At 38.8% G+C, this 15,824-nt stretch overlaps 1 protein-coding gene across 2 annotated transcripts; it reads left to right on the top strand.

The window, feature by feature from the left end:
- On the top strand, positions 7,143-13,906 carry LOC8072989. Of its 2 annotated transcripts, none has more exons than XM_021463073.1 (4): positions 7,143-7,468; positions 7,845-8,197; positions 10,790-11,025; positions 13,186-13,321. In XM_021463073.1, the coding sequence occupies exons 1-4, from the start codon at positions 7,335-7,337 to the stop codon at positions 13,189-13,191; spliced, it is 729 nt and encodes a 242-aa protein (XP_021318748.1). In that variant the 5' UTR covers positions 7,143-7,334; the 3' UTR covers positions 13,192-13,321. The 2 variants fall into 2 exon arrangements, with proteins under 2 accessions (XP_021318748.1, XP_021318747.1); XM_021463072.1 differs by having other exon boundaries at positions 7,145-7,468; positions 13,256-13,906.

The raw sequence follows: 15,824 nt of genomic DNA, 5'->3' as shown, positions 1-15,824 counted from the left end.
AGCCAACATGACTTGCTTCAATGGCAAAGAAATAGTTGAGTGGAACCTTGATGGGTTTGTTGAATACCAAATTTTTACCATGTGCCATCAAATGGTTATGTATGCAAATGCTTGCATAGCAAATGGAAATAAAGAGAAGGAAGCAGCCCATATGATTGTCATTGGATTTTCAGGACAATTAAGGGGTTGGTGGGATCACTACCTTAGTGAGACCCAAAGAAAATCGATTATTGAGGCCGTTAAGATAGATGAAAATGGTAGGCCAATTGTCCTAACCAATGATCAAGGACAATCTCTAGGATCTGTTTCTGATGCCATCTCAACCCTGCTCTACAACATAGTTTACCACTTTGCTGGCAACTACCAAGATATTTATGAAAAGAATAGGGAACAATTGATTAGTTTGAGATGCAAAACCATGACAGATTTTAGGTGGTACAAAGATTCCTTTTTATCAAAATTATATACTCTTTCAGATCCTAATCAAGATTTTTGGAAAGAAAAATATATATCTGGCTTACCTCCTCTATTTGCTGAAAAGGTTAGAAACTCTTTGAGAAAAGAAGGAGAAGGTAGCATAAATTATCAAAACCTAGATATAGGAAAGATAACTCAAAAAATACAGTTGGTAGGAGCTGAACTTTGCAATGATTTAAAAATTAAAGAACAACTCAAGAAGCAAAGGGCTATTGGGAAAAGGAGTTGGGAGAATTTTGCTACCAATTCGGTTTCCAAGATCCTTTTGAATCCCAAAGAAGAAGGTCACATAGAGACCATAAAAGAAATTATGATAAGAAAGCAAAACACCCTATGAGAAGAAGGCATAAGAAGAAATATGACACAGGAAATGTCTTCAAAAATTTTAAAAAGGAACACAAGGCAAATGATTTAGTTTGCTTCAACTGTGGCCAAAAGGGTCATAAATCTTCAAACTGTTTCAAATCAAAAGTAAAACAAGAAATTCAAGCCTTGCTTGAATCAGATTCTGAGGATATCAAAGGAAGATTGGGAGAAATCTTAAATCATATACAAAGTGATGATAGCTCAGAAGATAACACTGAGATAAATTGTTGTGAAAATAATGAATGTTCATGTTATGAACAGGGTACCTCTGAAAATGAGTCAGATGAAAACGTTCTAGTTCTCACTGACCTAGAACAGTTTGTTCTAGACACCTTTGACACTGTGCAGGACCCAGAAGAAAAGGAGATTATCCTTGAAAAATTCTTATCAAGGGTAAAGAATAACAAAGATAATTTGGTTAATGAAATTCAGAAAAAGAAATATTGCTCTGCAGATGAGGTCTTCCAAAGGGTTGAAGATCTAAAAAGGAAAAATAAGCAACTAAGTCTTGATGATCTCTCAAAAGAATATAATTTCATCAAAGAAGAATTAATAGATCTCAAAAGAAGAATTCAGATCTTGGAGCTCCATAAGGAGAATGATCATGGGGAAAAACTTATCGAAAGAGAGCCACCTGATGATGAATTAATAGGCTCTATAGAAAGATATTTTAAGCAAAAATGGTACACTGAATTATCATATGAATTCTATGATGGGCATAAATTCACATATAACACCCTGCTAGATTCTGGTGCTGATGTAAATTGCATTCGACAAGATATCATCCCATCCAGGTACTTTATAAAATCTACACATAAGATTCACTCCGCTGAAGGTCATCTTCTGAAGGTAAATTACAAAATTCCAGAGGTCAACATTTGTATTGAAAACATTCGTATTAAAGCATCATTTGTGCTAGTTGAAAATCTAAAACAAGATGTTATCCTTGGGACACCTTTTCTATCTTCGATTCGCCCCTTTATGGTTACTAATGAGGGCATCCAATTTCATTTAGATGGAACCAAGATAGAAATATCCTTTCTATCAAAACCAGAAAAAATAAGACTCAATCAGATTTCAGAAGAATCTATCAATAGTATATCATCAGATGACTCTACGGGAGTAAGATTTCAAAAGGGTAAGATATTACATGATTCATCCCTAACAAAAAGGATTCTCTTGATGCAGCAAAAGCTAGAGATGGCTCCTCTCTTGAAGTACAAACATCTCATGCGGATGAGTACTTGGAGGCTGCCGATACTTTCACATGGAGATCGTGATCGTTTCAATCATAATTTTGAGATCAATGACTTGCAGCAAGGGTTGTTAAACCTACTCTGGCAAGTTAAAACTAAAAAGGATAAAGCTCATGCTCTAAATGGGCTAGCATATTATTTCAGAAGCATGGGAAAAATCCCTTGCATACAAGATAACCTTTCTGATCATCAGAAAAGGTCTTCAAAATTATCAGATGATGACCACCTTGAAGAGGGGTCCTCAAACTTATCAGATTCTCTCCTCATGCCAGGAGAAAGATTTCCAAAATTATATGATCAAAATGATCCCAACTCAAAATTATTAAATCACAAGGTATGTGATTCTGAGACAAAATCTTCGGAAATATTCCGATCTCCACCAGATGATACTTTCCCTCAAAAAGATAAGATGTCTCATGCCGAGGTCAAAAACACCAAAGATGCTTCCACCCAAATCGACTCAATCCTCGATAACCCAAGTCACCACCAAAATTATACCACCATTGATGAAACCAACCTTGCTCCACTCAAAAGACACAAGCCAGGTTCATTACCTACCAGCACCCCTTATGAGTTGCTTGTCCCAAAGCTAAGCTTCAAAACTGAGCAAGCCCTTTCAATCCTTTCCCAGGATTGTATTAACCTAATCTGGGAAAAATATCAGCAAAGACACATGAATGTGTTCCATGGTCTCCAAGATTATTTCCTAGACCTTTATACTGGGAAAGACACGCACAAGGGGATATCCATCAAGATTCATGCATTCCCCTTCCTTCATCTTGATGATAAATTGATCATCCAGCCACGACACAAATATATCATTCTCAGAGCAGATATAAACCTAAAATATTTCAGAAGTCTACAGACTTATTCCGCCGAAGATATCTCCTTACAAACTATAATAGATCAAGGGTTGGTCCATGCAGTTTATGGATCAATGGAAGAAATTCTTCATTCTGATCTGGGAATAGCCATTAAAGAAGCCTGCAAGAAGCTATACCATCTCAAAGGAAGATTCAAGATTATGTTTTATTCATCACCACCAAGGTTCACGCCACCACTAAGGCCTGCAACCCATGATGTCTATATCAACAAGGGATGTTATCATTTTCCTAGTAATACGTATTATGATCTGGGACAAGAATATGAAGAATTGCTCTCCAAAGATACAAATCATGACAACTGGAGAATTTTCAATGAAGCCAAAGAACTTGAAGAAAATATCAGATTTGATCCTACATATCATATGGTTTTCCAAAATAAAATTATGAGGGTTTTTCTGCCAGAACCCCATGGAAGTTTTGGGCCAATTACAAGATGTGTCGGAAGGCTGATAAAACCAGACTATGGTAAAGAAACACAGCTAAGGAAAGAATACCGTGAGTTTATGGCCTGGCAAGACATGTGGCAACCTGATGAAATTGATGGTACAGAAGCAGCACCCATGATAGATTATGATGAAGAAGACTAGATATCCTTCAAGGACAAAGGAATCTACATTATTGAAGATAAGACCAAACATTATCAAGAGTCTAAAGGCTCATCATGAAGGCCTTTTTGAAGTCAAAAGTATCATCATAATACCCATAGATAGTCAAAAAGAGATATCATGAAGATGCTCCACTACTTTTGTGAAGTCAAAAAGATCATCATGAAGATTCTCCAATAATGTATGACAAGGGTCAAGAAGACCATCATGAAGATGCACCAATAATGCAAGAAAAGAGTCAAAAGAGTCATCATGAAGATGCACCTCCACCAACAACCATATCCTTGCCACCCCTATATAAGAAGAGGAAGAGGCAAGAGGAGGAGGCACGCAGAAAACTTCAGACGCAAAACTTGAGACGCAGACTACTCCACACACACCCAAGCTCAAGCCCTCAAGCTCGAGCACCAACCACCTAAGTATTGTAGTAGTGTCATGTACTCTAAATAAGAGGCTCAGTGTGAGAGTCTAATGAGAGTCGTCTTGTATACAAGTCCCTGTACTTTGTTCGTGTGTTCGTGTGTATCAAGAGCCTGGTGTACTACTCGAAGGCATTCACCTTCGACTATCAAGGTACCTAATATAATCCAGGACTATGTTTGTATAATTGTGTTCATGTTCTACTTTCTTTATATTTCGTTCTATGTTATATTGTGTTAGTTGTGTGTTTCTTTATTAACTAAAAATCCAAAAATATTTATAGTTATTACTTTCATATTAATTACTTTTATGTTCGTTTTATCTTCCGCACTGCATCCGATTTTACTTTCCTGTATATAAAAACCCATAAAAACTCCACCTTCACGGACATACCATCCTAATCCTATCTAGACCTGGACTCGATCCTTTCAAGCTGGTATATATATATATATATATATATACACATGGCGGCCATGGCTACGGCCAGCCCGCTGTGCCAGGCAGCTGTGTCAGGCAGCCAGCCATGGCCACGGCCACGGCCAGCAAGCTAAGAGGCCACGTACAGAGGCAGCGGCGTCAAGGTTCTAGTCCATTCCGACATACAGAGCCATGGCTAAGGTGCCAGCCAACCATGGCCATACAGAGGCAGCGACGCCAATGTACAGAGACATCGGCAACCAACGTACACAACAACTAACGTATAGAGGCAAGGGTAAATCTCTACAACTAAAAGTTACAAAGAGGACCCATCTACCACATGTGGTGAAGTCATAACTCCAATTCTCTTTGTTGACACATGAGCCTCATCGTTGACACATGCACATAACCAACACGGAAGTCACCTAGATTTGTGTGCAGTGACCATGTTTACAAACTAAAAAAATCATAACCGCAAAACCAAACATCCAAATTAAATTTCGATTACACCATCAGATTTCTTGCAATAAATCCTTCAAAACAAGATCCCACATGGATATATTTAGATAAAAATATTTTAATGAACATTTATCTTATAAAGCATTAATTACTGTTGTTAATGAGTATGTCTAACCTTGTGGTTCTGTGTTTTTCAGTGGAAATTCATAGAGTATTAAGGCCAGTCTCAGTGGGGTTTCACCAGGATGTCATGCACATTTATTACAGTGCCATGTCAGCAAAATTGTACTTTTTGCATAAAACGAAGAGGAGAGAGAAGGAAGTAGTTTCACCATGGTGAAACTTCGCGGATGCTGTTTCCCACACGGTGAAACGGGATGAAATCCCCACTGAGAGCTAAATCGTTTCATCGTCTTGCATGTGATCCAATCATTTTGCAGTAATTAAATGCTTTGCCCAGCTTAGGAAACGTCAAGGTAAAACTCATGCATTGTGGAGGTTGTTTCATTATTCATTTCATTGATGCCTTGTCAGCGGATTTGTTTTGGAAACAATACATTGAAACGGACCACTGAGACTGGCCTAAGGGGACCTTGAGCTTTGAACTAAAAAAATAATCTTGTATCTTTTTTTCAATCCGATTTTATACTTAATGTCTCGTGAAGTGTTTCTTCCTTTGTTGGATGGTTTGATTTCAAGTGTCATTGGCCTTGCTACAACCCATTTATAGTTTTAGTGATGCCCTTTCAAATTTACATGTCACACAATTTGTTCTTTATTAGATGCATGCATAGGTGAATAAAAAACTAATAGAAATAAGAAGAGAAAGGTTGGACGAGCGTGTTCAGATGTAAATTGCTACCAATCAAGAAGAAAGTGTTGCTCTTGCATGTCTTCCTATTAAATTTAACAAATCATTTATGTCTAATAAATCAGTTATTTTTAGTTGATTGATTATGGCCCACGTAAAGGCACTCACAATGCAGACACTATCATAGAGTCTAAAGTTATTTATTATCTCGAACAATGTGAACTTTGAGTCTAAATAAGACTTAGAGTCTTATTTTTTTACCTCTTTCTTCAATAAATATGCTGCCACATCAGTAAAATACTATAAATAATATGTAATTAATTGTCTTGGACTCTGTGATAGACTCTTGCATTGTGAATGCCCTAAGAGATCATAGCTTACAGACTAAACTTACTTGAGCATTTATATCTACCCTCCATCCATTTATCGTAGTCATCTTACCAAAAAAATTTTCTCCAAGAATCAAAGCCATCTAAGTTAGGGACCACTATTTTCATCTTTTTCCACATACGGCTCCTCACATTGGTCTAATTAATTCAACTGTCTGCATGCAGCTCCATTCATTGGCCGAATTAAATTCCCCTTGTCACTATGCATGACCCTAAAATGACTCCCATAAATAGATGGAGGGAGTATATCACTGCATGTCTCATGTATTTTACTTATTACTTGAGTATTAATTTTAAAGATTGGATTCGGGAGGTTTGTAGTTCATAAAGGTGATATCTTCACTACAGTCTAAACAACTTAGGTGTTGATGGTAGACTTTAAATTATTGATTTCCAAGCGGCACTAAGCTAAAGTGAACTATAATCTTCGCTCACAATTTACTTGTCCATACAAGGTGTTTTAAGATGTTTGACTATACAAGATGTTTGGAAACCCAAATCGAAACCATAATGCCATAATATTTTTTTTTCATGTGTTAGCTGAAAATTACTTAAAAGTACGTGGATTTTAAAACCCGTAACAACGCACGGGTATTAACCTAATAGTCACGTTAGAAACAAATACATATATTTAGAGGATAAGAGATTAAAACAATTAAAATGTCATGTATAATAAGAAATAAATGTTTGGAGTGTTATTATAGCGAAACCAATGTTAAGATTGTCATTTTAGTGAAGTCATTTATTTGGAGTGCCATTATAACAATTTTGGTCTTGTTTAGATGCGAAAACTTTTTTGGATTTCGCTACTGTAGCACTTTCGTTTGTTTGTGGCAAATATTATCCAATCATGAACTAACTAGGATCAAAAGATTCATCTCGTGATTTACAGGTAAATTGTGTAATTAGTTTTTGTCTATATTTAATACTTTATGTATGTGTAATAAGATTCGATGTCACGGATAATCTTGAAAATATTTTGGTTTTTTATCGGCTGTGATAGTTGGCTGGTTCCGTCTCGCCGAGATACGTTTTTTTGCTGATATCCACGGTTCGCACCCTCTCTCCAAGATGCGTTTTTTTTTGCTGATATCCACGGTTCGACGTCTCGTTTTTCCTGGTCCATGGTTGGAATCTTTCCAACACCGGACTCCCTATCCCTTCGCCCCCTTTAACCGAGATCTTCAATCCAGGGCCAAACCTCTATAGGCTCTAGCCAATTCGGAAGAGAGGATACGAAGGCGAAGCAGATGCAACGCCTCTCGCGGTCGACCCTAGGGTTCATTGGTTCTGCTCAAACTCTCAGCTGGTTTCCAGCTCTGGCTCAACGAGATTCTGCGGCAGCATCGACTATTCTAAATCGGCATCTGGATCACGTTTTTAGGTCTGTTGTTGGCATCCTGATGATTTTTTCGACCTGGATCTCTCATGCTTTTGATTTAGGGTTTCCTTTGATATATTCTTTCCGTAAGATTGCTATTTATCTGTTAATCTTTTATCTTTAATTAGAAAGGAACACGAAATAATTTTATTTTATTGCCAACAACGTCAAATCAAAACCTATAAACGGAAGATGAACTTAGATCTCGATTTGATGGTTTACTAATATGAATTTTATATTTGTTCGAATCATAACAGAATTTTGAAAGTAGTTTCAATTTTATTTTATTATAATTTACGTTATCTGTTTTAGATCTGATGGGTCATAGTGGTCGTGCTTCAGTCTGGATTCTAAGGCTTTTCATGTTCTTGCGTGTTAGATTGCCCTTGTATGGACCATGGAGCATTTTTGGAGTAAAAGGTGAGAACCTGAGTAAGCGGTGCTACACAACCTTGAAGGTCAAACCTAGCTGTGATATGGAAGAATCGCAGATAGCTATCAAGGATGCTACACAGAGAAATGTGGTGGGCACAGGTACTAAGGATGCTACAGAGAGCCCTCCGATCGGGGCAACCATTAAGGATGTTATAAAGGACAATAAAACTGCTATTGATGTTATATGGCCTGCAACAATCGATCCGAACAGTAGCCATCGTGATGGCACTATATACAAGCAAGGGAAGCTTTACTGGACAGGTTACTACAATATTGATGTCACTGACCGTGATGAGAGTAAGTGATTCAAATATCCTTTTTCCTATATTGTGTTATTTTGTTACTAGGGCATTTGCCAAGATTATGTGATCAATTAGTGTATTTTCTACAAATCTCGAGTTTAACTTTGCATTGTTTTCATTATCTCTACTATATATATTATAAAAAAGAATATTGTTTTGTCCCTCTATGCATTGTGCTTTTGACATATGAGTCCTTCCATTATGTGACCTTTACCGGCAGAGGTTTTGTGTGATAGTTAAGCTACAACATGCTGAAGTTGGCAAAAAGGAGAATGGCCAAATAAAAGGAAATGTGTGGAGGATGAATCAAATCAAAATTCATGTTGAGAGTTGAGTCAACTTTGGTTGGAGGCAATCTCTTGCTACAGTGCATGGAGAAGCTGGAGCCAAAAATAGTGGTTTTGCCAGATCCTGGTTTGTTTTTAGAAGGCTTCTTCCTACATTGCATGGAGGAGTTGGAGCCGGAGTCGGCTAGAGCTCTACCAAATGGGGCCTGAACTAAGGCATACTGAAGAAACAAGAGACATTGAGAGGGAAAAGCAAGTTGGACAAAGTTGGTGGTTTAATGGTGTAGTTGCAGACAGTGGATCCATGAATGGTGTATTCATCCACGCTAAGACCTAGACTTGACTCTTGCCAGTCCGCCATGTCGGTGCTAGCAAACTTCGGTTTGGGGAACCGATCATTTTAGCAAAAACAGAGAAACTGAGTATTTAGGTGTAGATTTCTTTGGTTCGGTACTTCGGTGTTCGGTTTCCACCGAGGTTCACCGAGGATTCAGAGTCACCGTACCTAGGTGAGTGCCGCCGTTATGGTTGGCCCTAGCTATTACCGCTGAAGTTATGGAAAGGCACAGATACAAGGAAAAACTATCAAGAACAAGTTGGTTTGACCTTAGATTTTGCGGAGCATATTAGCACTTGGCCTTAGTAGATTTGTTTAATAGGCATTTTTTTAGACAATGGATATTCACACCCATTAATTATCTATACCCATTTATACTCAAATTATCCATGCCCAATTAAACCTGCTATCACCCGATGGTTGTGGATAACAAACTTGTTTGTGTGCATGTGCGCATGTAAGAGATGGACAGGGGTAAGGGAGAGGCTGAACACGTTAGAACAACTGAAATCTAGTGGCGTCCCTAGGATTTTGGGGGCCTCAGGCGAACTAAATGGGGTCTAAATTAAGTGTCAAAATAAAACAACAATGCAATGTATTCTGCAAAAAAAAAGTATAGTATGAACTAGTGGAAGATACATGATCAATTAGAACTAGTCATTAAGTACCTGTCTCCTTGATTCGCAGGTCGTGACAGGCAAGAAACACTATACGCGAACGAAGAAACCATCAATCACCACAATGAACTACATATTAGGCTTAGTTTGGACCTTTTAGGCATTACAAATGCTTGATGTTGCTAATACATAATATATACTTACAATGCTTATATTAGCAATTGGGTGTACCTTGGATTTCAGGGTCCTGAGTGGTCGCACAGATAGCATGGGCCAAAGGAGACACCCCTGCTGAAATCCATGTATGTGGTAATGTGGTTTGGTGGCTTGCATTGATGGCCTGCTCTGATGTGGTAGAGATGAGAGAATATAAAGGAGAGGAGATTTGTTTATTTTATTGTTTTTGACTTATCATGGGCAAAAGGATGTACACTTTGTATCATTTTATCATACTAAAATTTGTATAGGTTTCGTTTTGGTACCCAGAGCCTACTCAAACAATCTTGGTCTTTGTTTGGATCTCATCATTGTTACTTGTCTGGATTCCAGGAGAATTTTTTTTATATGGAAAATAAAAAAGTATGAGGCTTGGGACCTTGGTTTGGAATGTACAATGAGTATATTGGAATGTACAAATAAATTTTCACACTGCATGCAACTTCTCTCTCTGACATTTGTTTGTGTGGTTGCACTTTAATCGGATTGTGTTGGATTGTTTGAATTTTAATGAGATTTGATTGGACTGGATTGGATGGCAAAGACATATTAAGAGTTCAGGACTGGATTGGATGGGACTTGTTTTTAGTTGAACTCTCTGGATTTTATTGATTGGATTAGGATGGCCATCCAATCCCACGTCTACTTGGTAGTGGCATGCTGATGGGCATCAAGCCAAAGGCATTGTCTTTGCATCCTCCTTGCATACACTAGGTAGAAAGAGTTTGGGAGCTGTAAGTGATAATCTGCTCATACCTTTCTCAGTGAAATGACAACTCCCCTGACCTTAAATTCATAGTCAGGGGGGCCCTAACTGATTTCTTCTAGGTCAAATAAACATGCTAGCTTAACTGGCAAGGGAAACCTAATGATATTTAACTGTCGGAGCTTTCAATTTGAAGTGGAGAGGTGGCGTATGGAGACCTTAGACATAGCCAGCCATATTTCTCACCTTTGGTCCTGTGCAGCAGCCATGGCTGTTGGGCTGCCAGTCCCTGTGGTCTCACCTAACCCACCTGAATCTTGTCCATAACACCTAATTTGTGGACCAAAGATATAGTTTACTTAATATTTTCGTTATCTACTGTAATAACTAGTTATTATAACATTCTTTGTTATCATTGGTGAAGCTCGGGTGGAGCCAATGAGGTTTGCAGCGGCCACAAATTGCCATCCTGATCCCGACAATTGCTACTACCATGAGCCATGTCTAATGATGCAGATTTTCTCACTGAAGTTGGCTAAAGCTTCTATAAACAGTGGGTTGATACAGTTATATGGATACATAGCAGCACGAGATGATATCGATTCAAAGCTTAACTATGTTTTCAATCGAAGCAGAGATGATCCTATCACCGTGCAGCAGGTACACATCTATACTTGTTTGCAATAGTTGTGAAGTACATGCATATATAACTATATAAGAGAGGGGTTTGAAACCTGCATACTTCTGATGGCATGCTACAACCAGTTAATCTCGAGAATGGATATTGATATAGGTCCCCTCTATTTTGGTTTACTGGAGTTGTTACTTAAAATATACACACAAAGGCTTAATTTACTGTTTTGTGTCAGATAGTTTATGTTACATGAATATCTGCCTATTTATATGAAATTATGTAAAAAACCTTTGCAGCTGTGGGAAAAGAACCTCAATACCTTTACGATGCTGCAAAATGGTATCAAAATTTACTGCATATCTTGCACGAGTGTTACAGGGACTATGTGTCCAAAATTCTTTTGCCAAGTCAACACGCACAACGTGGTGCAACACACCAAACTCATGCTGGGAGTCCAAGTGGCTAACTAGGGAGTAGGGAGACAATCACTGAAATGGAAATCCACATGTTTTCTGCTGTCTGTGAGATAATCACAGAGTTGTTTGTGTTCCTGCTCCAGTAAAAATACCTATACATAAAAAGCTTCTAATACTCCCAAATATAGTAAACATGGAGCAGAATAGTTACATAATCTTCCTAAATCAGGAAAGGCCAGATTATCAAATAGCCAATAAACATGGGATATGTGAATATGTGTTGTTCTTTACAACATGTTACTCCTGTTTGCAAGGCTAGAGAATCTGCATAGAGAATGTGTGTCAAACTCCCCAAGCAACTTATCTCTTGTACAGAAGCTTATCATTTGGCTAAAATATTCCTGCATGCATTGTCTTCATTACCCAAATAGGAAGGATTCCTGTGTTCATTTTCCATACACTGATCACGCAATCTAATCAGAAATCTAGTCTCTAGTACTATCCACTAGCTTTGATGAGCACCTGAAATCCTGGATTCTGAATTGTATTTTTCACTGATAGACTAAGTGTCCATAGTTGTTTGCAATGTTTGAAATATGCTCTAGCTGCTGTCGCCTGGGATGGCAAGGGTAAAAATATAAGAAATACATATGAAGGCAACTTTTACCTTTTTTTTTTAGTTAAATGCACCAGCGGGCTCTCAACGTGTATATGTCATGTGTGTACCACTTAGGTCCATTAACTTTCAAATTGCATTTTGAGCCACTTATGTTATTTACTGGTGCAACCTAGATCCATACCCCTTCAGGAGCCTTGGAAATACACACTTAGCCCACCGCGATCCTCTCTCTCTCTCTCTCTCTCTCTCTCTCTCCCAAATCTTCTCTCCCCTCCTTGCCTGCTCCTCCAGGCTCTCCCTTACCTTCCTGCTTGACGGCGCTGGCCCCCTTCTGCCCGGTGCTCCCCACCCCTGGCTGCAGCTGCTCCTGCACTTCCTATTCCCTGCACCCTCTCCCTTCCCAATGTCATCCTCAGCAGGGCACGGAGTGGCAGCAGCAGTGTGGGCTGGGCGGGCACTGGCCAGACCCCCTGGCTAGGCTGGCAGCTGAGCCCTTGTCACCTAGACAGGCAGCAACTGGCCGTGCATTAAAGAAAAAGGCTTTCCCCACATCTATTAGATCAACCCTATTATAGGAGAAGCCCTTGATCAATATGACCAGAGCATCTTGTTGCACACATTTGAATCTATCTATCTCCTGTGTTGCCCTCTGTACTTTATAATAGCCAGTATCTTATCTGAGTTGATTTCATGGATTTAGTTATGCAAATACTTGAGATATGAGGGTTTTATACAGATCTAGGTCATATGGATATATAGTTGTTGATATGTTCATATTTGTTATGTGGAAGATATGTTATGCATGTGATAGGTGCAATAATTCTATATGGTTGTTGATCTGTTTAAATTTCGTATGTGGTATTGCAAATATGTTGTTAATTAACTTGCATATTGTATTTTGTACTGTTACTATGTTTTGTTTCGCAAACTATTTTGCTTTTTAAAGTTAAAATTCAGTGCCATTATTTTAGATATGGTGGCATCATTGATGTTGGAATATCAGTTTTGATGTATGATTTTACAGCTTTATGAAATAGATTAATGGCCTTGGGCTCTATGATTTTAGTCCATAGAATCTAAATGTACATGACTTTAATGGTTCTTATTCCTATGATTGCAATTTTAATCAAAATACATCCAATCTGATGTAGAATTAGGGATTGTGGCGACTTTGGTTGGTACGTACATGCTAAAAAGGAAGATATGTCATCAATTTTACAGGGTTCCCTCATCGAAATGACTGGCCCTAAGAGAGGCATCCAACTGGATTATGATGTTGTATTTGAGTTTGACATGAGAATCAAGAACGGGGAGCAACAGGAAAATGATCTTCAGCTAATTGACGGAGTAACAGAATTTGATGAAACTACTCTGCCGGGGAAACCATTCACTACTCGCATTAATGGTGATGCTGGTGCGGTGGACATGTGTTTAACAAATGTTTTTGGAGTTGAGGCTACAGTAGAAATCTTCATATCCGAAGTGGAAAATGGTTTTGATTTATCTATCTGCTGTGCTGTTTCGGTACTGGAGGAACATAAAGAATTTCAGATTTTTGGTGCTCCTATTGGTGAATCGTGTGGCTTAAGAAGGTTTGTGATTGCTGTCGAGAGGGATACTATGATGCATTTGAAGTTCGAGGTACACCAACACGGCTCAAATGTTGAGCACTGCTGTTCCTTTGAAGCTAAGGTCCATGGATGTGCCAGCCATGACATAAAGCTTGAGGTCGCTTCTCTCTCAGTGAAGGTGACTTGGTCGACGTTAACGGAATATACTCCTTGCTTGTAGTATTTAGTTTAAGCTGTTTTATGTTCTCTTGCACTGGATGGATGTGCGTGATCACATATTTGCTTTTGTACTGGATTTACATATATATATATATATATATATATATATATGGTTATTAAAGCACCGGCTAATGATTTCGGTGACATGTTAAGCCAACTTTTTCTTCGACAGCTACTGAGAACACACGTAGAACATACACCCGTAGATATACCTCACCTCATATTACAGGACGAGAGCGTACACTTATTTTCTTGCTTAGTCCTACGGTATTGGTAATACGAGGCGTGCACTTGCTCGGGTCTTACGTTGTCGAACTTATCTCAGAGAGCAGAGTACTGCAGTGCGGAGTCGTATGGAAATAGTCGAACTTGCTCTCTCCGTCCAAGAAGAATGTAAATCCTACTTTACGAGGAGTCAAAGGACTCTTAACTTTTACTAAATTTATAGATGATATATGTCTATATTTATATCTCTAATTTTAGATTTATTATAAAAATACTTCCTCTGTCTTTTTTTTATCATCATTATTGCTTCACGAGAAGTCAAACATTCTCAACTTTGACCAAATATATATAAAAAATATTAATATTTATGGTACATAATTAGTATCATTGATAGATTATTAAATATATTTTTAAAATAAATTTATTTAGAGATATAAGTGTTAGATAATAATTGACAAATCTTTTGAGCCTAGTTAGTCTATGGTTAGACAATAATTGACAAATAAAAACGAAAGTGCTACAGTACCCAAAAACTTTTCACCTCATTAACTAAACAAGACCTGAACAGAGTAGAGCATAATAAACAAAAATTTTTCACCTCAACAACTAAACAAAATCTAAATAGAGTAGAGCATAATAAACAGTAAAAAAAAACATGTGAGCAGCGTCTAGGAAAAATTTTGTGTACAGTAGTAAGTAGTGAAAGTATACTCAGTTGAGGACATGAGGCCCCCTCACTAGCCTCTATTTAATTCGCGGTTGAGGAATGTGGTTCATACTTCTTTAAACCCGAACACGGAGAAATTAGAGTGCTGGATTTTTATGATTACAAGGCATGATAATCCTCAGAGCATCTCCAAGAGACTAGTTAAATTTGCCTAATGAAAAGACTCTCCAAATCAGTTTAGCTACTCAAAATCTTTACTTGCTGTAGCAGACCCTCTAAAACCACTTATGTATTTTTAACATGCCGGCAAACAGGGTTCTTGCTTGCTTCGTCATGGCAGTACATCAGTCTTGAGCAAACAGAGTTCTTTCTCTTCATCATAGCAGCGTGCCGCATCTGAGTATCCAGCTCTATCGAATCAACACAACGGTGAGCATATTGGGCACCTTCTCCTCGTCTTGCTGCAGCCTGCAGGGTCCATGGTCCTTCTCCACGATCTCCCTTGCCGCCTTGCGCTCCGACGCTTTCTCTCCGCTTGCTGGCACCATTAAGCCCCACGAGCTCTTCGTCTGCTCGTACACTTGTGGCACCGATGTCATGTCAGCCTACGTACCTTGGTCGATCGTTGGGCGAGGTGCACGTGGGTGGCCAGGTCCTTGTGCCTTCCTGATCAATCTCCTAGCTTGGTTCGCCGTCCCCGTCAGCTAGGTAAGGCTCCGGTGCCTGCACAAGTCATCGTCACCGTGGATGGTGCCCGCGTCGCCATGGAGGTGTCTCCTGATGTGCCGATGGATGTGTACGAAGGTGCAGAGCATCGCCGGTGCATACATGGACGTGCCGGTGTTTCGGTGGCTGTTGGAGAATGAAGGAGGAGTTCGCTCGCGTGGCAAGCGGGTGCAGTGGGCAGGAAGGAGTCATTGAGCGCATGAAGAGGGCCAGATAGCGAGCTAGGCTGCCTATCCAACTCTAGCTAGCGATTTTTCAGGGACGAAGAGACGAAGAGCTACTAAACTTGGAGAGGCATTTGAAGAGTCTGTTGGAGACTTTTTTTATGTAATAATAGCTATATTAGCTTTACAAAATGCTTTAGCTTCTCTCTTGGAGATGC

This window comes from Sorghum bicolor, chromosome 6, assembly GCF_000003195.3.
Source record: "Sorghum bicolor cultivar BTx623 chromosome 6, Sorghum_bicolor_NCBIv3, whole genome shotgun sequence".
NCBI lineage: Eukaryota > Viridiplantae > Streptophyta > Magnoliopsida > Poales > Poaceae > Sorghum > Sorghum bicolor.
This window is presented reverse-complemented; position numbering and strand designations above follow the sequence as displayed.

Coding starts and splice junctions, on each gene's coding strand:
- LOC8072989 (XM_021463072.1), top strand. CDS start 7,335: ATGCAACGCCTCTCGCGGTCGACCCTAGGGTTCATTGGTTCTGCTCAA. Junction 8,198..10,789: donor TGTCACTGACCGTGATGAGA/GTAAGTGATTCA, acceptor TCATTGGTGAAG/CTCGGGTGGAGCCAATGAGG. Junction 11,026..13,255: donor ATCCTATCACCGTGCAGCAG/GTACACATCTAT, acceptor TCAATTTTACAG/GGTTCCCTCATCGAAATGAC.